Source organism: Oratosquilla oratoria, chromosome 12 (genome assembly GCF_046742065.1).
Source record: "Oratosquilla oratoria isolate Oo_2021 chromosome 12, ASM4674206v1, whole genome shotgun sequence".
NCBI lineage: Eukaryota > Metazoa > Arthropoda > Malacostraca > Stomatopoda > Squillidae > Oratosquilla > Oratosquilla oratoria.
Window position 1 is genome coordinate 53,934,082 of NC_134788.1, and position 27,135 is coordinate 53,961,216.

The 27,135-nt window shown below is 38.7% G+C and overlaps 1 protein-coding gene across 1 annotated transcript; it reads right to left on the reverse strand.

The window, feature by feature from the left end:
* Nucleotides 1-1,277: 1,277 nt before the first annotated feature.
* LOC143030395 (uncharacterized) lies at nucleotides 1,278-22,740 on the reverse strand. The gene is made up of 10 exons (XM_076193544.1): nucleotides 20,878-22,740; nucleotides 15,482-15,646; nucleotides 15,210-15,375; nucleotides 13,923-13,996; nucleotides 12,401-12,437; nucleotides 11,815-11,893; nucleotides 11,122-11,339; nucleotides 6,507-6,583; nucleotides 5,854-6,004; nucleotides 1,278-5,703 (listed from the first exon to the last, which is right to left on the reverse strand). Exons 1-10 carry the CDS (start codon nucleotides 22,524-22,526, stop codon nucleotides 3,541-3,543), a joined length of 4,779 nt encoding a protein of 1,592 aa, XP_076049659.1. The 5' UTR covers nucleotides 22,527-22,740; the 3' UTR covers nucleotides 1,278-3,540.
* Nucleotides 22,741-27,135: the final 4,395 nt, after the last annotated feature.

Genomic DNA, 27,135 nt, shown 5'->3' on the forward strand with positions numbered 1-27,135 from the left:
TTCGTTTGTTTGTTTTTTTCCTTCTCGTTTCTTCATCTGGCACGCAAGGGCCTTCACTGCATTCTTCCTCCTTGCTCGCTGGCTTTTCGTCAATCTTGCCATGATTACCGCAAGAAATTACAGTGAGGAATCAAAAATATGAAGCACGGTGAGAGTTTCGAAAGAACGTGACCTCATTTTGACGTTTGGATGGGTACTGATGCCCTGATGTGTGCTATTTCTGGATCTACGCTTGTGGGAGGAGTTGCTAAATACCTCCATAAACACAATTCCGTAGCAAAAAACAAAATAGCTATAGAAAAAATTAACGCTATTCCAATATACAGAATATTTGATACGCAATGGGGTTGCCAGAGGTTGCCAATAATTTATCTATTTTATTCTGTATAAAAAGATAGAAACGAAATACAGCTCTATAACTTTGTAGGAGTGTTGCCAACATCATAGAGATTCTTTTTAAATGTTTTCCTAAAATTCGTTCATGTACCAGATTTTTTCGAATAATTGCCCCTGACGGACCCTTAAATCTAAGATTCCTGGTCTATGTTTACGTCCGAATAATGTTACGGATGTGTGGAGCTGCAGTTTGCCTGAGCTGGGCGCATTCCTCGATGCGTTCCGCTTTAGTTTGGCCATAGTTAGCGTCCCCCAAACCATTAAAGCTTGAGAGACAAGTTCATACCGAAATAAAATGTCCAGTAGGCCACATACTATACCAAAGAAAACTTTCGTAGGCCACATCCAAAAGGTAGGCCAAATACTATATCGGCACCTATATTGACTTTAATAGTTTGTGACCGCTAACAGCGGTAAACTAAAGCAGAACGCGCCCAGCTTAAAGTTTAGCCATAATACTTAGCGATCTCGCTTATGATTTTTTTTTCTAGAAAAATGCAATTCTATGAAAATAGTATTCATTTAAAATTTCTGGTCTAATAGCACCTCTGAACCCTCAGTAGCTATTGAAAAGGCCAAATCATGTTCTTCGATATATTCCACATGTTTTTATGCAATATACAGTGCTAGAATATTTTCACAATTTTTTCCCAAATATGCTGCACCCTTTTCACTATCAATAAGTTATATTTCTTTGAAGGTTCAGTTGCTATCCTCGTGTTTGTACAGAAGACGGTGCTAGAATATTTTCACACAAACTTTTTATTTTAGATTTCACATATGCTACACCCTTCAGTATCAATGAATCACTATGTATTTCTTTGTCAACTTTTATTCCAAAATCAACACCTCTGTGGGACTGATAATGTTTCATAGCATGATACATTTTACATAGTTCTGCAGATATTATTTTGTCGTCTCGAGCTGATTGAAATGGACAGAAAAATGACAATGACAGTTTAGTACTATTACATGTGTTAGCTTTGTTTATCGGTGGCACTGGTAGCATCTTGTTATACTGCATTTTTCTTGTACCGCTAATATCCACAGCACAAGGACACAGTGTACAAAGTGGATGAAATTCACCTTTTCTTCTTTTAGCAATAAACCCAAAGAAATAAAGTCCACTCACCACTGCTGCCTTTAATAGACTAACCATCTCAAAGAATAAGAATCGAAGTCTGCGGCTCCGATGTGTACTTCACTGATATCTTGACTTGTACACATACACTGCAAACCTGAGCGTTGTGTTCCCAACGGTAACTACATACAGTTATAATAATAAAAATAAAAATAAAAACTCAATAGTCATTGTAGCCTTTAGTTCTCACTGCTTTAGTGTATGTAGGGTAATTTATATCATTCTTCTTAGACAGGCCTCACAAAGGATATGTTAGAATTTTGCTTGATGTGGCGCAGGACGGAGGATAGAGGGATCAAAAACAGGGATGTCCTGCCCATGGTAGGACGTCTGGCCACCCTGTTTCCATTCCCTTATATAACACTCGCTAATGACGTCAATACTGCACATTTATGCGGAGCGCCAGGTTGTTCTTACGTAAATGGCTTGGACGTCGGGAACGTGTTTACCGGGTGTATATCTTCTCACACCTCTACACAATATACTGTATATAGAATCACATGATTCTTTATATGATTGCAATACAACTAATGTAATATAAACAAATTTTTAAATTCCTATTATAATGTGAATGAAAGCCAATGCATAGTTCAACACGAGGCAGTTACACACACACAATTATTATTATGTCTGCCATACTAACGCAAGGGCGTGACAATTGCAGACATGAAATATTTCATCATATTCACACTAAGGCGTGACACCTTCCCCTTTAAAAGTTAAAGTGATATCTAGAATCACCAAAGGCATAGAAAGTTGGGATGGACATTTCCAGGAACTTTCTCTTCCTTTACTATATTTCCAAACTTCTAATCTTTGCGTTGACTTTGTTTCAAAGTTGCGCTTTTATCTATTACAAAACTTTTTTTTTTTTTTCATCAGTATCCTCTTTGCTCATGTTGTTATTCTTGAAGAGGTCTTTGTAGGAATCTCTACTGATTTTTTTTCTTTGCCAAATAAAAAACAAAGGAATTGTATCAAGTATTTTTTATTATAATTATCAGCCCATCAGGAAAAAATTATAACATGCTTCTCGATTTAAGTCACTTGACTGAACAAGTACTAGTGATGAGTAATTGTCACTACAATCTCAAAATTACATATTTTCTTTTGAATTCATCATTATGAAATTACGAATATATAATTAATTTCTTTGATTAAAACATTTCAATTTCATCTTGAATACCTTGTGTGCACACATTTCCTGTGAATTCATTGTAAAAAAAAAAGTGTGCACACACATAGGCACAGAATTTAGAAGGCACATTGTTCATCATACATATCACACTGGAATTTCTGACAAGCGTGAGTCACCATGTGAAGTTTGAGAGACCTCTTTTGTGAAAAAATATGAATTGCACAGGTCACACTACTCTCCTGTATGGCTCATCACCTAATATTTGAGGTGATTGTTTTGTAAGAAATCTCCATTACATAGGTCATACTGGATGGGTCCTCATATGTTTTGTGAGATAACCTTTAGTGAGAAAGCAGAATCACACAGGTCACTGAAAAGGCTTCTCTCTTGTGTGGGTCTTCATATTCTCTGTGAGATAACCTTTGTAAGAAGGGAGAATGGCAAGACACAATAGAAAGGTTTCTCTCCTGTGTGGGTCCTTATATGCTTTGTGAGATTACCCTTTTTAGAAAAAACAGAATCACACATGTCACACTGGAAATACTGTTCTCCTTTGTGGTTCCTCATATACCTTGTGAAATTACCCTTTAATGAGAAAGCAGAATTGCACTTGTCATATTGGAAAGCTTCTCTCCTGTGTGGGTCTTCATATGCTGTGTGAGATTACACTTCACTGAGAAAGCAAAATCACAAAGGATACACTGGTGGGATTCTCTCCTGTGTGGATCATCATATGATGTGTGACATGACCCTTTCGTGGGAAAGCTGACTCGCACAAGTCACACTGGAAAGGCTTTTCTCCTGTGTGGGTCCTATCTTCTGCGAGAAAACCCTTTACTAAGAAAGCAGAATCGCACATGGCACACTAGAAAGGCTTCTTTCCTGTGTGGGTCCTCATATGTCTTGTGAGATGATTCTTTCGTGAGAAAGCGGAATCACAGAGGTCACACTGGAAAGGCTTCTCTCCTGTGTGGATCATCTTATGCTGTATGAGGTTTCGATTTTGTGAGAAAGCAGAACCGCACAGGGTACACTGGAAAGGCTTCTCTCCTGTGTGGGTCATCGTATGCTCTGTGAGATTACGCTTTCGTGAGAAAGCAGACTCGCACAGGTCACATTGGAAAGGCTTCTCTCCTGTGTGCGTCCTCATATGTTCTGTGAGAGAACCCTTTACTGAGAAAGCAGAATTGCACAGGGCACAATGGAAAGGCTTCTCTCCTGTGTGGGTCATCATATGCCGTGTGAGATGACCCTTTCGTGAGAATGTAGACTCGCATAGATTACACTGAAAAGGCTTCTCTCCTGTGTGAGTCCTCATATGTTCTGTGAGAGAACACTTTACCGAGAAAGCAGAATTGCACAGAGCACACTGGAAAGGCTTCTCCCCCGTGTGGGTCCTCATATGCTCTGTGAGATGACTCTTCTCTGAGAAAGCTTTATCACACAGGCCACATTGGAAAGGTTTCTCTCCTGTGTGGGTCCTCATATGCGCTCTGAGACTACTCTTTCGTGAGAAAGCAGAATTACACAGGGCACACTGGAGAAGCTTCTCTCCTGTGTGGGTCCTCATATGCTGTGTGAGATGACCCTTTCGTGAGAAAGCAGACTTGCACAGGTCACACTGGAAAGGCTTCTCTCCTGTGTGGGTCCTCTTATGTTCTGTGAGAGAACCCTTTAATGAGAAAGCAGAATTGCACAGGGTACAACGGAAAGGCTTCTCTCGTGTGTGGGTCATCATATGTGTTTTAAGATTATGCTTTCGTGAGAAAGCAGACTCGCACAGGTCACACTGGAAAGGCTTCTCTCCTGTGTGGGTCCTCATATGTTCTATGAGAGAACCCTTTAATGAGAAAGCAAAATTGCACAGGGCACAATGGAAAGGCTTCTCTCCTGTGTGGGTCATCATATGCTGCGTGAGATGACCCTTTCGTGAGAATGTAGACTCGCACAGGTTACACTGAAAAGGCTTCTCTCCTGTGTGGGTTCTCATATGTTCTGTGAGAGATCGCTTTACTGAGAAAGCAGAATTGCACAGGGCACAATGGAAAGGCTTCTCTCCCTTGTGGGTCATCATATGCTCTGTGAGATGACGCTTTCGAGCGAAGGCAGACTCGCACAGGTCACACTGGAAAGGCTTCTCTCCTGTGTGAGTCCTCATATGCTGTGTGAGATGACCCTTTCGTGAGAAAGCAGACTTGCACAGGTCACACTGGAAAGGCTTCTCTCCTGTGTGGGTCATCATATGCCGTGTGAGATGACTCTTTCGTGAGAATGTAGACTCGCACAGGTTACACTGAAAAGGCTTCTCTCCTGTGTGAGTCTTCATATGTTCTGTGAGAGATCGCTTTACTGAGAAAGCAGAATTGCATAGGGCACAACGGAAAGGCTTCTCTCCTGTGTGGGTCCTCAAATGTTCAATAAGAGAACCCTTTACTGAGAAAGCAGAATCGCACAGGGCACACTTGAAAGGCTTCTCTCCCGTGTGAGTCCTTATATGCTCTGTGAGATGACTCTTCTGTGAAAAAGCTTTATCACACAGGCCACATTGGAAAGGCTTCTCTCCTGTGTGGGTCCTCATATGCGCTGTGAGACGACTCTTTCGTGAGAAAGCAGAATCGCACAGGGCACACTTGAAAGGCTTCTCTCCTGTGTGGGTCCTCATATGCGATATAAGAACGCCCTTTCTTGAAAAAGAAGAATTACACAGGTCACACTGGAATGGCTTCTCTCCTGTGTGGGTCCTTATATGTACTGTGAGATTTCTCTTTCGTGAGAAAGCAGAATAGCACAGGACACACTGGAAAAGCTTCCCTTCCATGTGGGTCCTCATATGCTCTGTGAGATGACCGTTTACTGAGAAAGCAGAATTGGACAGGTCCTCTCCCGTATGGGTCATCATATGTGCTGTGAGAGAACCCTTTACTGGGAAAGCAGAATCGCACAGGACACACTGGAAAGGCTTCTCTTCCACGTGGGTCCTCTTATGCTTTGTGAGATGACCGTAGGTCACACTAGAGAGGCTTTTCTCCTATGTGGTCCTCATATGATATGTCAAATAAAACTTTTCTGAGAAAGCAGAATTGCAAAGGTCACATTGGGAAGGCATATCTTCTGTATGGGTCTTTATTGTTTTGTGAGAACATCCTTTTGTGAGAAAACAGAATTACACAGGTCACACTGGAAAGGCTTTTCTGTAGTGAGGGTCATTACACATTAAGATAACTCTTGATATAGCTGTGCTGCAGATGTCACACTGGATTCTTATCGTTGTATGACACATGGAATCTATGGATAGTTCCTCCAAAGAAATGGTAATACGTACTCTCATCCTGGAAAAAAAAAATGTAATTATATGGTTGATATCTATGTCTTTGAAAATCTGTAATACACTGTAACAGGATAGTGAATGTTTCATGCACAAACCATTTCATACTCAAGTCATTTTGTACCTAAACAGACCCTTTGTACCTGCCACCACCTAACAATAAATAGGTAATAATCTTAACAGAGATGGTGATATAAAATATTGCAGTCTACTTTTTCATCAGAAATGTGCTGAAAATCACCCAAAGTCTACATGCATACCCACCCCGCCATGACCAGAAGGACTCAAATTTTGTTTCAGTTTTTTCCAGATGTCAAGAGATTTGGAAGTGGGGAATGGCCAAACTGGCAACAGCAGTCATATTTTGATATAACCTCATAACATTCCACTTTATTTAATCATGATATACCCATACCCCATACCTCAGAATAAAAATCTCTTCCTACACAGACAAGATAATTACATGCACACTCCATAACACAGACAAAGAAATAAAACAGCCATACCTTGACACATTCCACACATGTTTCACCACAAATAGACTCAAAATAGCCCCAACCAAATCCAAAACCCTTCTCAATAACTGGACAGCAGAACTCAAATACCACACCTCTTTATTGATATAAGACCCTCATACCACACATGCAAACACCCAAGGTTCTTGGAGTAGCATTTGATATCTTCGTGTCATTCAAGCAACACATCACATAAACAAAATGCACACCTACACTCAAGTTTAAATCACTTGTAAGTACAACATTCTAATGAAACAAAATACCAGTACACTATAAAAATAATATGTACATTTGGTGATGAATCATGTAAGCCCCACATGGGTCCCTCTCATCAAGACACAACCCAACACCTGACAGACTATGCAGAACAACACTCTAAAGACAATTACAGGCTGCACAAACACATCACCTACAGACCATCTACACCTTGATATAAAAGTCCTCAAAGTCAAGTATCACTTTAATATGAGAGGCAGCCAAACACCTGCCACAGCTTCCACAAACACAGCCCACCCACCCACTACACTGCATGGCAGATCACCCACACATGCCAAGAAACATCAAAACAATACATTGCTGCATGCCAGACCCCCTAATACCCATCCCTCTGAATATTCTCTCCACTGAAAAAGCAGATGCTACTTGGCTAGACTGCTGTGTAGCCACCTTCCAGAGACTGGATGACCACATCACAGTTAACTATCCAGGATGCAGTGCTTCACCCCATACTAAAACACATTATAGAAGACTGCATTGTACACAATCACACATGTCAGCAACACAATATACACATTATAGGATTTGTGGGGAAAACCCTGTTCCAGCTGTGGTGATCCTCATGGAGAAGGGACAGCTCAGCAACAACAATAATAACTGAGTATCACAAGGTATATAAGTTGCACAAGGAAAAAAGACAAGCCTACTCAGGAGAATATGCATCTGAAGAACCACTTGCAGAAAAGGCCTTTAGAAGAGCTGTACATGTTCTGCCTTGCTGTGCAGTGCATTACATCATCGCCTCCATCACCTACTTTGCAGTACTGTACAAATCAATTACCAAGATTAGTATAAATCAAGTTACGCAGCTTCACTGGTAAATACCCATAATGAGTTTATGGTTTTTATTTTTCATTCCATTATGTGTTACATAAAAAGATATAGTGTTTCTACTTTTCATGTTATACCTTTATTTGTATTCAATATATATGTGTCAATATATATGTGTGTCATATATATATATATATATATATATATATATATATGTATATATGTATATATATGTATATATATATGTATAATATATATAATATGTATATATATGTATATATATATAATATATATATATAATATATATATATATAATATATAAATATATATTTTTTTTTTTGCTTGTAACCACGAGGAAATTAAAGATCGGAATACTGAACGTTTTCGTCTATTAAGACATTTTCAAAGTACATAGTGTCACAACAAAGTATAACTTAAATACAAAAGTATAAAAAACAGGAGAGGTCACTCAACAAAAATACGTAAGGATTATCTTACAAAATAGAGGATCTGATGAAATGGGATAGTAGAAATACAAGAGGATACAGAAAGAGAATCAAAACAGTTATAGAAGAGATCTGAAAAAGAACAGCTTTCCCCACAGAGTAATAGACATTTGGAACAAGTTAGATGAGAAAGTGGTGTGTGCAAAAACAAAACACGAATTTAAAAACAGTCTAGATAAAATGAGATATGAAGATGGGACACCACCATACATTTTTCCACATAGAGTGGTGGACACTTGGAACTGGACGAAAAAATAGTGTGTGCAAAAACCATTCATGAGTTTAAAAGCAAACTAGACACTGCGAGATACAATGGCGGTACACCATGAGCGTAGCTCCCCTTCTCGTAAAATACAACTAGGTAAATACCAGGGTTGCCATGTTTTCTACACTGCTGTGTAGAATGGGAGAGTGTTGTCATACCAAGGCATACATTTTCCTCGGGCGTGTGCCGACTTTCATACATGTCAAACTTTGACAAAATGTTGGTTCTACTTTTTGTTTATCTATATTCTTGAATGTATATAAGGCCCTCATGCCAGTGGCAATTCTAGCAGGGGGCCTGGGAGGACCATGCCCCCCCCCCCAGTTTTTCAGCTGGCCCCCCCCAGTTTTTTTGTATATGCTATTTTTAAATTATATATATATATATACCTTGGTAAATACTACTGTGTTACCGACCGTGTCACGGCGTCACACGCAGTGGCGATTCTAGGGGGGTGCCTTGGAGGACCATGCCCCCCTCCCCCCAGTTTTTCAGCTGGGCCTCCCACATTCATAGTCCAAGAATTGCCGCTGCCTCATGCCCTAACATATTCAGTAAAATGTAAAAAATCTTTTTTATATTATCGCATAAAGAAATCTGAAACTTTAGCGTAGACTCTTTTCTACACTGTAAAAACGTATCTTTTGGGGTACAATATTTTGTAACATGATTAAAAGTCATATGTTTTATCTTTTGGGGTACAATATTTTGTAACATGATTAAAAGTCATATGTTTTATCTTTTGGGGTACAATATTTTGTAACATGATTAAAAGTCATATATTTTGATGTACCATTTATTATTTGATAACTAATTATATAATTTTTAAACAACAGATTGAGTTTTTAAATGTTTTTGAGCAGCTCACTGATATGTTGAAAAATTTTCCTCATGCAGTTGCCACATGCCGCTATTTTTCTACATTTTGGTACATAATTCTACAAAACAGCAGCCCTGACACACACACACACAAACATACACACACACATACTGTATGTATATATATATACATATATTATATATACACATATGTGAGAAATTCACTAGTGGACAGCGACATCAGATAATTTTTATGACCATCATGTGCAGGACTCAAACCTACTGCTCAGCAGCCAGAAAGACTACTGGGCTGTGCTTTAACCCTCTCAACTACTGAGACTACAAAAGCCCTAGAACTCGAAACCATACTGGTTCCTGAGATTAGGAAAGATCACTCTCTGTGACCCCATTTCCCAATAATAGATTTGTTACAGTCTTTACCCCCTCCTATGGGTGAAATAGGAAATCAGGTCATAGAGAGTGATCTTTCCTAATTTCGGGAACCAGTATGGTTTCGAGTTCTAAGACTTTTCTAGTCTTAGTAGTTGAAAGGATTAAAGCACTCCACAGTAGTCTTTCTGGTCCCCGAGCGGTAGGTTCGAGTCCTGCATGCGACGATCATAAAAATCTTATATATATATATTATATATTGTTTTCCTATTTCTATTCTAATCTTTATATTTCATATATAATACTTTATTACACTTTATGATTTTTTACATGTTATATCAAGCATTATTTATATAGTGCTGCTTTTATTCACTTTGGACAAGCTGGTGAAATTGTTTCAAGATGGATTTTGTTCGCTAGCGATTAAAATGAATTCACAGCGTTTGTTTGACGCTTTGATAAAGTTGAACATGATCAACTTTACCACTCGTGTCTAGTGTTTCAGTAGTGAATAGATGACTCAGGCTAGTCCAGCCGATGACAGCAGTTTGCAGGGGTGTATGTGCTTCACAACTGGATGCATTGTCCAGCTTTCTTTTTATGGCGGCACCAAAACTAATTCGACTAAGAGGAAAGGAAATATTCATCCTCTTTGAAATTATGTAAAACTGTATCATGATATGAATCATTAGATTGAAAGACTATTCAAATATGCCAGTGCATGCACAAATGTTCATCGACCTTGCAGACAGCAAGCTGAAGATGTACTAAGAGTTCAAAAGATAATAAATTATGTTTTTATTAAATAGTTAACCACCTTATCTCTATAGTGGTAGTAGTTTTGTTTTTGTTCCTGCCACCAAACATGACTGCCTTGATTCAACCTATGGACCAGGGGATTATCGAAGGTACAAAACGATTCCAAGACTCACAACCTCTACCTGCAGCAGTGACTCATCGTTATGGAGAATGGGACATACGAAGACAAAAGGGGGAGAAAAATGCAAAACAATTTCAAGAAATGCAACTTCAAGGTGCGATTTATAACTGGGCAGAGGACTGGAAAGCAGTGCCTTTCTCCACACTTATGAATGCCTGGTGCAAGCCTATGAAACAAAAAATCTAGCTTAGCCTCATGATTTTGATGTAACTGTGGCACTATGGGTAGCTGGAATGTTGGCTGTAGCTGGACAGGGTTCTATTCCTGTTGAGGAGCTGGAGGATTGGGTAGAAGAGGATGCTGGCCTGTCTGGTTACCATCACCAAACAGAAGGTGAACTTGTGCAAGAGTTGAATTCATTCAACGCACTTGTGGATGAAGAAGGGATGGCAGCAGTACCCGGACTGTCAATTGCAGCAGGGATTGATGCAACTAACTCACTGCTGGCCCATCACCTGACCTACCAGCCAAAACGAATCAATGGCAAGTTTCAGAGACCTCTTATGATGTGTCAGTAGTTTCAACATCCTCAATGAGTCAACCTAGTACATCACACACCAGAACAAACTTTCACTGCCTCTGATGATGAGTAAAGAAAGTACAGTGTACAGTAATGTAGGTTTAAGTGAAACTATCAACCTCAACAAATTCATAGAATTCCTTTAAATGTGATCTTTTAGCTGAGGTGCTGGATTGGTCATACACATCGAGCACAATATTTTCAGCATCAATTTCCAGTTTAGCTGTAGCAAATCTTGTTGCATTGTGCAAAATACGAGCAAGAAAGTTTGCACCAATAAGGTTTTGAGCCATTTTCACTTTTTGATGGACAGTGTTGTATTTCACATAGTTTACACCTGTTTAGTCACACTGTATGCAAACACTATTCAGATCTAGACGTGATGTGTTTGGTTTAAATAGTATATATATATATATTATTGGCCTTTGATGGTTCATTGTCAAGTAATAGTTTTAGTAAATATTTTGTTGCACTGTAATGCTGGAAATGTTTTGAGTTAGACCCCACTGTTGGCACACAAAATGTAATGCAATAGTTTTATCTATTAGATCCCATCATTCCTATCAACCAAATGTAGTGCCAATATGCTATATGTTAATATTTAATTAATGAATGGAATGGCAAGATGTGTATAATACTGCTGCAAAATAGTAATTAATCAAGAGCACATCCTATGAGGATAATCAAATATATCTATATAATGGTGAATTGGGAAATATATCAAGTCTAATTATTTTAGTAATCGCTGCCACCACCTAAATCTAACATATAATTTGAAAAATTATGCTCTTGATTAAACAATATTTCATTACATTCTCCTCCTTTAAGGCCATTTGTGATGTAGTAGTGGTATCCAGGTTGGGTAATTAAAGAGTATCTTAAGTTTTCAATCTGTTGATTATTAAATTGTAACAAAAATAGAACAAAGAAAATAGATGTAGTTCTTATTCAATAATTACAGTAAATACAATTGATTTAAGATTATTGGAGATGAACCAGTCCATGCCTAATGGCATAGTTAAGAAAACATGGATTCTTATGATCTAACCTTCTGGCCACTTATCCAAATCTTTATTTCACCTACTTCCTATCAAACATAACTTAATATTTTCTATATCTTCAGGAGGGAACATTTTTAGACAAAATTCCACTTAACAATTTCATATTTCTATCAGAGTAGATTAAGTTGATCACATGATAGCCCCATTTTTTTTTTTTTTTTTTATGTACATTTTTGTTTTCACTCCCTCAACCCATTTTCTCCCTATTTGGAAATGGTTGGGGCTTGAGACTCATTCTAGATATCTCATATCTATTGCATTCAATGTATATTCATTATTCTCCAGTTATTTCTATATACAGTATTTCAATTATTTCTTAGGGAATGCTTTGACATACCTGTTTGGAAATGGTTAGGGCTTGAGAATGATTCAAGCTATGCACAAGAAATAAAACATGGCTGGTGAACACATTCATATCTATGTATAAAACTATTGAATCCTCCTTCATATAACTCAAGATTTTGTTATCTCACTTCTTGAATTTACCTTTAGATATCACAACTCCCCTAAATTATTCCTCTAATGGAATCCTGCAGAGCTGCAGTTTACCGGAGCTGGGTGCGTTCCTCCATGTGTTCTGGTTTAGTTTGGCCGTGGTTAACCCGTTCAACTCCGATGACAAGATGTCTTGTCATTTGGTCAAATAAAACAAAAAATCATAATAAAACAACAAAATGTTTGATGATCAAACAGCACCAGAAAAATATGACGTCGTCAGTCCTCCTCCTCGAGGAGGAGGACTGATGACGTCATATTTTTCTGGTGCTGTTTGATCATCAAACATTTTGTTGTTTTATTATGATTTTTTGTTTTATTTGACCAAATGACAAGACATCTTGTCATCGGAGTTGAATGGGTTAACACTCCCAAACAAGCTTAAGAGACAAGTTCATACTGAAACAGAAAGTCCAGTAGGCCATATACTATAGCAAAAAAAAATTTTGTAGGCCACATACTATAGCAAAAAAAAATTTTGTAGGCCACATACTATACCAGTACATATATTGCTTTAATAGTTTGTGAGCACTAACCACAGCCAAACTAAAGTGGAACACACCAAGGAACACATCCAGCTCTGAAGTTTACCCATCATACTTAGTGATCTCGCCTAAAGATTTTTTTTTTTTTTTTCAGAAAAATGCAAATGAAAATACTATCTATCTAAAAAATTTGGCCTAACAGCACCTTTGAAGCATCAGTTGATATTGAAAAGGGCAAACCATGTTCTTCTATATATTCCACGTATTTATACAGAATACAGTACTAGAATATTTTCACAAAATTTTCCCCCACATGCTGCACCCTTCACTATCAATGAGTTATTATATATTCCTTTGAAGGATCAGTTTCTATTGAAAAGGGCAAACTATGTTCTTTGATATACTCCTATTGTCTGTAGAGACTATAGTGCTAGAATGTTTTCACACAGACTTTTTATTTTAGATTTCCCATATGCTACACCTTTCACTATCAATAAGTCACTATTTCTTTGTCAACTTTTACTCCATAATTAACACCTCTATGTGACTGATGTTTCATAATCCATTTCAAATAGTTCTGCAGACATTATTTTGTCATCTTAAGTTGACTGATCTGGGCAGAAAAATGACAACAAGAGTTCAGTACTATTATGTGTGTTAACTTTATGTTTATCAGTGGCACTGGTAGCGTGATGTTATACTGCATTTTTCTTGTACCGCTAATATCCACTGTGCAAGGACATAGTATACAAAGTGCATGAAATTCACCTTTTCAGTTTTAGCATTAAATCCAAGTCCTTTGGGGGCTAAAATACCACTATTTAATAAAAGCAAGAAATAAAGTCAATCACTCACCACTGCTGCCTTTGGTAGACTAACCATCTCAGAGAATCAGAATTGGAGTCTGCAGCTCTGATGTGTACTTCACTGATATCTTGACTTGTACACAAATACTGCAAACATGCGCATTGTGTTCCCAACGGCAACTACATACAGTTATAATAAAAATACCTCAATAGTCATTGTGGCCTCCAGTTCTCACTGCTTTAGTATACATAAGGTAATTTATACCATTTTTCTTTGACAGGCTTAAAAAATTATACATTAAAATTTTGCTTGACATGACAGAGGATGGAGAACAGTGATAAAAAATAGGACTATCCTGCCCAAGATAGGATGTCTGGCCACCCTGTTCTCATTCCTTGTTAATGACATCAATACTATATATCTAAGTGGAGTGCCAGGTAGTCCTTACATAAATGGCTTGGATGTCGGGAATGTATTTCCCAGATGTATATCTTCTCCTTCCCCTCTCACATCACACAATATATATAGCATCACATGATTCTTAATATGATTGCAATACAACTAATGTAATATAAAAAAAAATAATTCTTAATACAATGTGAATAAGTCAACACACAATTCAACACACGGCACACAGTTGCACACTTCCCGGATGTATATCTCCTCTCCCCCTCTCACACCTGCACACAATCTATATAGCATCACATGATTCTTAATATGATTGCAATACAATATAGATAACATAAAATTTTAAATTCTTAATACAATGTGAATAAAAGCCAACACACAATTCAACACAAGGCACAATGTAACATACATCTAATTTTTATCATTTTTGCAATATTAACACAAGGGTGTGACAATGGCAGACATAAAATATTTGATCACACTAAGGTGTGACACCTTCCCCTTTAAAAGTAATATCTAGAATCAGCATGGACATTTTTTTTTTTCTGTGTGGCAAGGCACTTTTTTTTTATTACTAAATTAAATGTTTGCAAAAAAATCCACCTAGTTATGCAAGCGATCACAAAAATTTGCTTGTGTGCAAAGTTTAACTTCTTTGCAAAGTATATTCCTACCCATGCAGGTCACCATAATGACCAGTTAAGCAAATGCACACTATTCTTAAGTGTGTATTATTACCTCCACCAAGAAAATAATGTTTTCCCAGCATTTGTTTGTTGGTTTGTCTGTTAGCAACATTTACTAAAAATATATATATACAGGGGGTCACCGCAATTCGACCGTTCGCAGTTCGAATTATCGCAAATTCGACAGTAGCTAATTTATACCCAACTCTCAAGGTTCGACGGCCAGACTCGACAATTCGACATTCAAATCTCGCACGCCACGCACCCGGTCGAATTTGCCGCCACTCCCGATGCGCCACTCTGTCCCACTCTTGCCCCAGCCATCGTCGAGGCGAGCCACGCTCCGCTGTTCCACCACCATGCCACACAAATCCACCTTTGGCCCCACCCCTAAGAAACACACTTTCCTGCCTTTCAAAGATAAGCTTGAGCTTATGAAAGTGTGAGGCAGGTATGGCTCATTCTGCCATTGCAGCGGAAATGGGTGTCCCAAGATCAACAGTAGTATCAACAATTTGGAAGAACAGGGACAAGTACCGCCAGGCCGCTGCATCAGCATCTTCCACGACTTTCTTTGTTCTCCGTGGCTCAAGGGACTCCCGTCTCGACACGATGGAGGACATGTTGATCAAGTGGATAGAGGACAGGACACAATGCAAAATGCCGATCAGCATGGGGCTCGTGCAGGAGCGTGCCTTGTCACTGTGGGATTACTTGCAGGCCACAACATCCATCACCAAAAATGTACTGTACAGCAGCTTAATGTGTTTAATAAACAAAATTAGATAAAAATGAAGCCTTTAATATTACCAAATTAGTCTAAGTTAGAGGTCATAGTGATATTTTGGGGGGATCTGGGTTGGAGGTCAGTCCCTATCCCCCCTAATTACAATGTATTCCTATGGAAAAAACTGCATCATGATTTGACAGAACCCAGGTTCGACCAATGATAGACTGCCCCATCCCTGTCGAATTGTGGTGACCCCCTGTATATACATATATATATATAAACACATTTCAATGAACTTTTATGGAAAGGCATGTTAGGGCAAGAAGCAAGTTATTAGACTTTGTATTCTGGATATGTATACAGATACATTGTGTCTTCAAATTTGTGACCCTGATATTTACAGATTTATACAAATTCCACGGATTGTAAACAATTTGGCCCCTGCTATCATTTATAATGTGGGCAAAATTACCTTTATCCATTTTGTGATCCTGATGTTGGTGGAGGTATGCACTCTCTGAATGTCATCTAGTTCAATATTTTATTGTGTATATGAAATAACTTTTAAATTTGGCTTTTCATAAATGAGACAAGTAATTAGACATATTCTAATTGTTTTTTTTTTTATTCGTTTTTCATTGATTGATTTTGTATTTCATGAGTCCTTTGTGTGACAACAATGACAGAGCTGACAAAATATTTAATATGCATTTTATATTTTTCTAATTAGTACTACAAAATGAAGTAAAGATATTACACTAATGATTGATTACCATGATCTAAACTCTCTAACTTTGCAAATAACCATATACAGTATATAATAAAAAAGCCCATCACTATTTCTCAGCTTTAATTCTAGCTTCTAACTCCTTATTTCTTCTCTCTTTGGCATTCACCCATTCTATACACAGTAAACTGACTGATTTTCTATGTGATTGGTAGCATTTCACTCTCATTAGCATATCCAAATGACATTTCTTTAAATGGTTTCTAATTTTTTTTTTATTATTTGATTCATTAGACTAAAACCTCACTCACAGTCTGCACTAGATGCAAGAAAGTTTCCTCCAATATCCATCAACTTTACCAAGTCACAAAACTGTTCATTCTAAAGAGCAAATACCAATTTGTGTAAATTAGATACAATTTTGGATCTAATTTTTTCTTACACAGAATTTTCGAAATCATTAACCTGACAAATAAGTTATTTCTGTAGTATCAAGTGTTATAGCCAACCATGAATCGAATGAGACTTTCAAATCTCCTGCCTGCTACTACAGGTATCGAAGTTTTGAATTCATCTCATAACCCCCCCCCAACAGTCTTTGAACCATGACCATGAAACAATTAGCCACACCCCCTCGACTATATAAAGGGGCCGGCCCTCAGCCGACTCTCTAACCTACGACACCCCCTGTGGACTTCAACTTCCTGGTCTCACCCCTTCGCTGCTGTTGATAGTGCACCAAGTTTTATGCAAGTATAGTGTAAACCATTAATCTTGGACTAGAGTGGTGTTATTAGTTATTTGTGTTAGAATTATATAATTTTGTTAAGTCTCTGTGAACTGTGAATTGTATGTTTTCTTTTGTTAGGAAAGTGTATTTATGTTATTCCTCAGAATACTGTGAGTATATGCTTGTATATGTAAAAACAGTAAAGCTTTATTTTTTCATACATACATATACCAAGGCTTTTCCCCCTTACAAGGGAGGTAGCCAAAAAGGAAAAGGCATAAAATCATTCCCACCCATTCCATCCCTGAATACAGTCCACACCCCTCCACCCTCCCTCTTATCTTAGCACCTCCTAGATGACAGGTCATCCCTGCACCCTGTCCACTGCCCTGGGTCAGAAGCAGTGTCACAAGACACAGCACATCCACAACAAGGCCGCTTCATTAAATCGGTGAACCCCCCTCCGTCCCCCCATTGCATAAAAGGAGAAGATGGGGAGAAATCCCTTCAGGCTGCGTCAAATCTTTTTTGCTCACACATACTACCTCACCCCCCATCCCCCCACCCATTCCACCTCATGCATCACAATATCATCCATATACAACCATTCTCCATTCACCCCTGTCTTCTGTCCTCTCCCATCCTTTCTCAACAGACATTCCCCTCCTCCCCAAAGCCCCCTTCACCCCATCCATCCACCTCATCCTAGGACGTCCCCTCATGTTCACTCCCTCCACATCTGCCTTCCATACCTCTTTTACCAGTCTTTCTTCACTCATTCTTTCCATGTGTCCAAACCATCCTAATACTCTTTCATCAACCCTATCTCCCAACTCCCTTTCCACCCCTGTTCTCCTCACCTCCTCATTTCTCACTCTATCTAGCCTAGTAACCCCCATCATACTTCTCAGACACCTCATCTCAAACACATTCAAACTCCTTCTCTCTTCCTCTCTTATGTTCCATGTTTCTGCCCCATACAGTGCTGTTGGCACAATCACTCCTTCGTACAGTCTCCTCTTGCATCCATTCCCAAATGTCTATTCCTCATTACACTCTTTAATCCACCAAGGCATTTACTCGCTTCTCTCAATCTACATTCTACCTCCACCTTCACTCCACCTTTTCCTGCCACATTTGCACCCAAGTATCTAAAACTATCCACTTCCTCCAGTCGCTCTCCCTTAATGCTCACTTCCAGTCTACTGCCACTTTCACCATCACCTTACTTTTACCCACATTTATCTTTAGTTTTCATCCATCACATACTCTCCCAAACTCTGTCACCAACTTTCTCAATCCCTCCTCCGATCCTGCCACAAGCGCAGTGTCATCCGCAAACAACAGCTGGCTCACCTCCCACTTTTCTCCATTTTCTTTAACCATCTCCAATCCCTGACCCACCACCCTTGCATTTACCTCTCGCACTACCCCATCCATGTATAAGTTGAACAGGCAGGGTGACATAATGCATCCTTGATGAAGTCCCACATTTACCTCGAACCACTCACTCTCTTCATTTCTAATCCTGACAAAAGCTCTACTACTTTCGTAAAAACGCTTGACAGCTTGTAGAAGCTTTCCTCCTATCCCATATATCTGCATAACCTCCCACAGTGCCTTTCTGTCTACCCTATTGTAAGCCTTTTCCAGATCCATAAAAGCCAAAAAAACATCCTTCCCCTTTCCTATAGCTTTCTCACATATTTGTCTTACCACAAAGATTGGATCTACACAACCTTTACCCGTCCTAAATCCACACTGTTCCTCACCAATTACTCCCTCTGTTCCTCTCCTAATCCTCTCAATCAAGATCCTCCCATAAGCCTTCCCAACTACACTTAAAAAGCTAATACCTCTGAAACTACTACATTCACACTTGTCCCCTTTTCCCTTGTAAAGAGGAACTATACAGGCACTCCTCCAGTCCTCTGGCACTCTACCCTCTCTCCAGCAAACATTAAATAACCTCACCATCCAGTCCACCATCACTGTACCTCCTTTTTTTAGACATTCTGCATGGCATCCATCCAGACCAGGTGCCTTACCTGCTTTCATCATCTTAACAACTGCCTTCACTTCATCCTTCCTTAATTCTCCTCCATTTTCCTCACTCATCACTCTCATTTTCTTAGCATTTCCCACTGCAGCTATCTTTCCCTCTCTATCCTCCTTCACATTTAGCAACTCCCTAAAATATTCTGCCCATCTTCCCCTTACTGCCTTCTCCTACATTATCATCTCTCCATCTGCACCTTTACCTTTTCTTCTCTACTTGATTTGCCTCCTCTTCCTCTCTTAATTTCTTTCCAAAACATCTTTTTATTACTTTCAAAATTTTCTGTCATACTCTTACCCCATTTCACATCTGCTCTCCTCTTTGCCTCCTTCACCTTTTGCTTTACTTCTCTTTTCTTTTCTTTGTACCTCTCATATGACTCCCTCGTCCTATTTTGTAACCAAAGTGTGAAAGCTCGCTTCTTCTCTTCTACAACCTTCTTTGTTCCCTCATCCCACCATTCACTACCCTTCCTTCTATTTCCTCCTGTCCTTCTTGTTCCACACATCATCTTTGCACATTTTGTGACTCCCTCCTTGAACCATCCCCATTCCTCCTCCACACCTAGCTCCACTCCATCCTTCACTCCCTCCCACTCCTTCAGCTTCTTCTTGTACTCCTTTTCCTTTAAAGAGTTCACTCTAAGCACCTCCCTACCTTTTGTCCCTTTCCTCTTTCTCCATCTATCCTCCACTCTCAACTTACCTTCCACCAAAAAATGATCTGATATTCCCCCACCCTCTCCCCTTAGCACATGTACATCCTTAACTCTTCCTATCATAATCCTATTTACCACTACATAATCCATTAATGCTCTATCTACCACCCTTCCATCCACCACCCTCTCCCATGTGTACTTATGCTTGACTTTTTTCCGAAACACTGTATTTGCTATCATCAACTCTCTTTCTAGACACATTTCCATCAACTCTCCACTACGATTCTTTCCTGGAACTCCACATTTCCCAACCACTCCATCAATTGGACCATTTCCTTCCCTAGCATTAAGGTCTCCCAGTACTTTTACATTGACATTTCTCCCTAAATCCTCTATGCACTCATTTAAATCTATCCAAAAGGCCTCCCTTTCTTCTACATTCTTCTCACTGCCAGGCCCATATGCACTTACAAAGACCCACATCTCTTTTCCCAGTTTCACCTTCATCCACATTATCCTTGAGGAAACCTCCTTCCACTCCACTACACGTTTACCTATCTCTTCACTTACTAGAATTGCCACCCCTTCCCTCCCTCGCCCTCTCTTCACTCCTGATAACCTCCCACTTACACTCCCAAACTTACACTCACCCTTCCCTTTCAACTTAGTTTCACTCAAAGCCAACACATCCATCTTTCCTCCCTTTTACTCTCATCTGTACCACATCCATGCACATTAAAAGACCCAAACCTTAGGGTGCTGGTCGGAAAACTCCCAGACCCTCTTATGCCTTTGCTTTTTCGTTTAGGAATGTCCCCTGTGAGCTAACCCTTTACTGAGAATGCAAAACTGCACGAGGCACACTGGAAAGGCTTCTCTTTCATATGGGTCCTCATATGCTCTATGAAATGACTCTTTATGTGATAAACCTTTATCACACAGGCCACACTGGAAAGGCTTCTCTCCTGTGTGGGTCCTCATATGTGCTGTGAGATCTTCCATGAGAAAGGAGAATCGTACAAGACACACTAGAAAGTCTTCTCTCCTGTGTGGGTCCTCATATGTTTAGTGAGATGACTCTTTCGTGAAAAAGCAGAATCACAAAGGTCACACTGGAAAGGCTTCTCTCCTCTGTGGATCACCTTATGCTGTGTGAGATTTCCATTTTGTGAGAAAGCAGAATCGCACAGGGCACACTGAAAAGGCTTCTTTCCTGTGTGGGTCACCATGTGTTGTGCGAGATGACCCTTTCGTGAGAAAGCAGATTCACACAGGTCACATTGGAATGGCTTCTCTCCTGTGTGATTCATCATATGTTCTTTGAGAGAACCCTTTACTGAGAAAGCAGAATTGCACAGGGCACACTGGAAAGGCTTCTCTCCTGTGTGGGTCATCATATGTTGTGTGAGATGACCCTTTCGTGAGAAAGCAGACTTGCACAGGTCACACTGGAAAGGCTTTTCTCCTGTGTGGGTCCTCATATGTCCTGTGAGAGAACCCTTTACTGAGAAAGCAGAATTGCACAGGGCACACTGGAAAGGCTTCTCTCCTGTGTGGGTTCTCATATGCTGTGTGAGATGACTCCTATGTGAAAAAGCTTTATCGCAAAGGCCACACTGGAAAGGCTTCTCTCCTGTGTGGACCATCATATGATATGTGAGATTTCTATTTTGTGAGAAAGCAGAATCACACAGGGCACACTGGAAAGGCTTCTCTCCTGTGTGAGTCCTCATATGCTCTGTGAGATGACTCTTATGTGAGAAAGCTTTATCGCACAGGCCACATTGGAAAGGCTTCTCTCCCGTGTGGGTCCTCATATGTGTTCTGAGGTCATTCTTTCGTGAAAAAGCAGAATCACATAGAGCACACTGGAAAGGCTTCTCTCCTGTGTGGATCCTCATGTGTAATGTGAGAACATCCTTTCGTGAAAAAGAAGAATTGCACAGGTCACACTGGAAAGGCTTTTCTCCTGTGTGGGTCCTCATATGTGTTGCGAGATTTCTTTTTCGTGAGAAAGCAGAATTGCACAGGACACATTGGAAAGGCTTCTCTTCCATGTGGGTCCTCAAATGCTCTGTGAGATGACCGTTTACTGAGAAAGCAGCATTACATAGGTCACACTGGAAAGGCTTCTCTCCTGTGTGGGTCCTCATATGATTTGTGAGATAACACTTTCGTGAGAAAGCTGAATCACAAAGGTCACACTGGAAAGGCTTCTCTCCTGTGTGGTTCCTCATATGATATGTAAGATAACACTTTTCTGAGAAAGCAGAATTGCACAGGTCACATTGGAAAGGCTTATCTCCTGTGTGGGTCCTTATATGTTTTGTGAGATCACTTTTGTGTGAGAAAGCAGAATCACAAAGGCCACACTGGAAAGGCTTCTTTCTTGTGTGGATCATCATATGCCGTGTGAGATCTCTCTTTTGTGAGAAAGCTTTATCACACAGGCCACACTGGAAAGGCTTCTCTCCTGTGTGGGTCCTCATATGCATTGTGAAATTACTCTTTCGTGAGAAAGCAGAATCGCACAGGGTACACTGGAAAGGCTTCTCTCCTGTGTGGGTCCTCATATGTTTTGTGAGAACATCTTTTTGTGAGAAAACATAATCACACAGGTCACACTGGAAAGGCTTCTCTGTAGTGTGGGTCATCACACAATATCTAAGATGACTCATGATATAGCTGTGCTGCAGATGTCACACTGGATCCTTATCATTGTATGACACGTATGGAATCTACGGATAGTTCTTCCAAAGAAATGGTGATAGGTATTCTCATCCTGGAAAAAATGTATTTGTATGATTGACATCTATCTCTTTGAAAATCTGTAATACACTGTAATAGGATAGGGGATGTTTCGTACACAAACCATTTCATACTCAAGTCCTTTTGTACCTAAACAGACCCTTTGTACCTGCCACCACCTGACATAAAATAGGTAGTAACACTAATAGAGATGGTGATATGATATATTGCATTCCACTTTTTCATTAGAAATGTGCTGAAAATCACCCAAAGTCTCCATGCATACCCACCCCACCATGACCAGATTAACTCAAATCTTGTTCTAGCTTTTTCCTCTTGTCAAAAGATTTGGAAGTTCTGCCACAGACATCCCCTAACCTGGTGCCTGTGGTGAGTTCAACGATTTACTACAGATAGTGAGGCCATGGACCACAAATAACATGCTTTCTTTATCCTGTAAATTCTATAAATACATTGTACACATTGTTAAGGTAAGCAAAACTATAGTTCTGTTGTCTTTTATCTTTTTCAGGATGGTTATCTAATTTCATTTGCATTATATATATACATTTGTGTTATCTGGACTTTTTCATTATCCAATTTATCCAATTTTTAGAACACGAATTAACTTCCATCAAGTCCCAATTAACAAAATTAGCCTACCCTCATTGGTTTCTGGATAAAGCCCTTAGTCAAGCCAGAGCAAGTTTTTTCAAACACCCTTCCACTAAGTTAAAGAAAGAGAGACAAAATCCCCTAGTCATCCCCTTCTCAGAGTCCATCAGTCAATTGTCCAAGTTTCTTCCCAAAGAGAAAGTAAATTTAATTCATAACTACCCTAATACGATTAATAAAAAAGTTGTTAATGTTCACCAGAGGTTGAAGGAAGAACATATCCCAGGTGTTTACTCCCTTCCATGTAAAGATTGTAACCTTTCATACATTGGCCAGACGGGAAGAGACCTACCGACAAGATTAAATGAACACAAAAGGTCGATTAGATATGGCCAAATAAATTCAGCAGTGTTTCAACACGTTGATAAATTTAATCACCGGATGGACTGGGAGAAATCTGATCTCATTTATAAATCAGGGTGTGGGTTCAAAAGGAAAATGGTGGAATCAACATTAATTGATTATCTGCCCACGATGAATATTTCCAAGGGTCAATGGACCCCAGACATCATTTCAGGACTATTCATCACCAAAAATATTGTCAACAAGCTTCCTCCCCCTCCCCCTGACCCGACCTCGTGTCAGCCTCAGGTCAACTAGGGTTGGGGCAGTGATGTTCTGTATTTTCTCATGTTCCCTTTCTTTTGTAAGAGGTTGCTACTTAAGATAGCCTCCTCCCTGCCACTTTGTACTACTGAAGAGGATTGCAGGTAGCAATCGAAATATATAGTTCCGCTTACGCAACTTTTTCTTTCGTCCGACTGTGGTGTTAGTTGTGATATATATATATATATATATATATATATATATACATATATGTATATATATATACATATATATATATATATATATATATATATGTATATGTATATATATATATATAAGCATATATAATGTATATATATATATATATATATATAATGTACATAATATATATATACATATATATATATGTATATGTATACATATGTATATAAGATATATACTTATATATATATATATATATATATATATATCACATGTATATATAAATATACATATGTACATATACATGTATATATATATATATATCACTGTCCAGTAATGTCGTTACACAGTAGTAATTGCACTAAAAACCCACTATTATTTGGATTTAAGAAAAGAAGGAAATAACGAATTTCCATATATTTCGATCACTTTTTCCCATTTCCTTACCATTCAGAAATTACAATGTGGAAAATGATGTTGCACCTAGCTACCGGATAGTTGCTAAATACAAATAATACAAAAGAGTGAAATGCCCAATTTCCAGCCCAAGGCACCTGCCCATGCAATGTCTGTGCACATTACTGCACTCCCTACACTACAATTTTGTAACTATGCACTCCCCCCCCCCTAATGGTGTAATTTATGATTTAATGCACTCCCTTAGTCTCCATTTTATCATGCCTGTAAGCACCGGCGTCTCAACTCACTGTCAGCTAAAAAATATATACATTGCAATTATTTCCATCATATATTCAATTATTGCCAGGACAATTCTTCTCTTACCTGTAACTAGCAGTATTTCAACTCAATGTGACGCTCTGATCTGTTGGCGGGCATGCCATGCCCAGGTATTTGTTCAAATGCCTCAAGGACGTTCGGCTATGGATTAAGTGCGGAGAAGTGAGACTTCCTATTTTAACCTACTAATGCGAAAGGAACCATAAGGATTGTTCCCAAAAAGTCATTCAATCAGAATCCTGAACTATATGGCGGGATTTTTTATCCTTCGTTTTTTATCTATCACAAGTCCTATAGTTATTTTCCAAACAAGGCTGATGACCTCACTTCCTTAGCGTGACTTCATCACGTACACAAAACAAAAGTACAAAAAAATAGAATTTCCAGCCTTACCATTGAACCATTAAAAATTTTATTCAAACTGTCTTTCACTACTCATGAGGTACCTGAAGATTGGAAAGTGATAAACATCACCTCAATATTTAAAGAAGAGGACAGGCGATCCCAGAAACAAGAGCCTGGTTAGCCTCAGACCAAATAAGTAAAAACGTTTAAATGTGTGCAATGATGACAAAATAGTCACTAAAATTATCTAAATTAAGAGGAACTGGCACTTGTTTATCGGTTCCCATGAAGAGCTATTGCCATTGTGCCTGTGTTGTATTTACTTAATTCCAGGTAAATAGAGTATCCCTGGATGGAAGGAGTAGCATGAAAGATGCTTGCAAGTGGAGGAAATCAGCTTTATTTCTACTGCAGTAGAGGGTTTAGTAAGGTATGAGTTGGATTGGTAATTGATTATCTACCATAAAGAAATTGCGGTATTTTTTTTAGTCTCGACCATGGGCGCAATATAGCAATAGAAAATTAATTATCAATTTTGTAAATTAAAATGTATCAATGTAATATGCAATTTTGTGGGCGGAAATGAAAATAAAAAATACCTTGCTATAAGCAAATATGCTAATGAACAAAGTCGGTAGCACAGGATCGGGACGCCATCTTGTCATTTGTCAATTGATGGCCTCAGTACTTCCGACAGTACCTCCCCAGGTACATTTTCTTGAAGGAATGTTATGGAGCGGAGATACATACATTCCTTCAAGCTGCAAGAACTATATATACCCCACAAGCTGAGAGAATGGTTGAAAAGCCCGCCAACGTCTCTCACGACGATGACAACGAGGACAAGCCGGATGACATTTAATTTGCAGGTAATGATTTATTAAACACAGGTTAGGTTAGGTTAGTTTAGTTTAGGTTAGACGTAATTTATCCTTTCATTTCTTCGACGTCAGCATCTATCATAACAAACATGGCTTACCATTTGTCCAACATGACTTCATTACTTACAAAATCTGTTTTAGCACCTTTTTTGTTTTTTATTTCCGCTCACAAACTTGCATATTACATTGATATATTATAATTTACAAAATTAATAATTAATTTTCTATTGCTATATTGCGCCCACGGTCAAAACAAAAAAATTATCAAAATTGCTCTGAATTAGGCTTAATCCTTGATCAGAAAAAGGACACTCACGTAATGAAATTAAACTGTCCATTGATCGATAGAAAAAAATAAACTCATACCCCTTGCCTAGAAAATATTATAAACAAAGCATCAAAGACTGTTTCCTGTTCAGACTTGAGAATGCTATTTGGGGATGTGCAGTTCTTTGGGAATAGTACAACTACATAATGCCAAAGTATATAATCAAACTGGTGAATAATAAGATTGGGATAAACAGTCTCCTCCCAGTCAACGTCTGGATCACCAATTGGCAGTTTGGTGAACTTCAACCTGTCTAGAAAATATGCCTGTTGAAGTTTTAAATTGTTAAGATTTTAGTCTTATTTAAGACTCATGCTGTTTTAATTAGGTTCATGTCACTTAACCCATTCAACTCCGATGACAAGATGTCTTGTCATTTGGTCAAATAAAACAAAAAATCATAATAAAACAACAAAATGTTTGATCATCAAACAGCACCAGAAAAATATGACGTCGTCAGTCCTCCTCGAGGAGGACTGACGACGTCATATTTTTCTGGTGCTGTTTGATCATCAAACATTTTGTTGTTTTATTATGATTTTTTGTTTTATTTGACCAAATGACAAGACATCTTGTCATCGGAGTTGAATGGGTTAAAGAAGTCAATCTAACAACTATGAAGCTTTGTTACCTGATATTTTGAAATATATCTTTATCTTTGTAATGGCCTCTTATGTATCAAAAACAGAAATCATCACAATGGAAATAAGCTTACACAAGGACCACAATGCAAATAAGCTTACATGCTTTTTGTGCTATCCTCAGCATTTGTAATTGTTATTTTGAACTGTGTTCTTTTCTTTATCTGCACTTTATATATATATA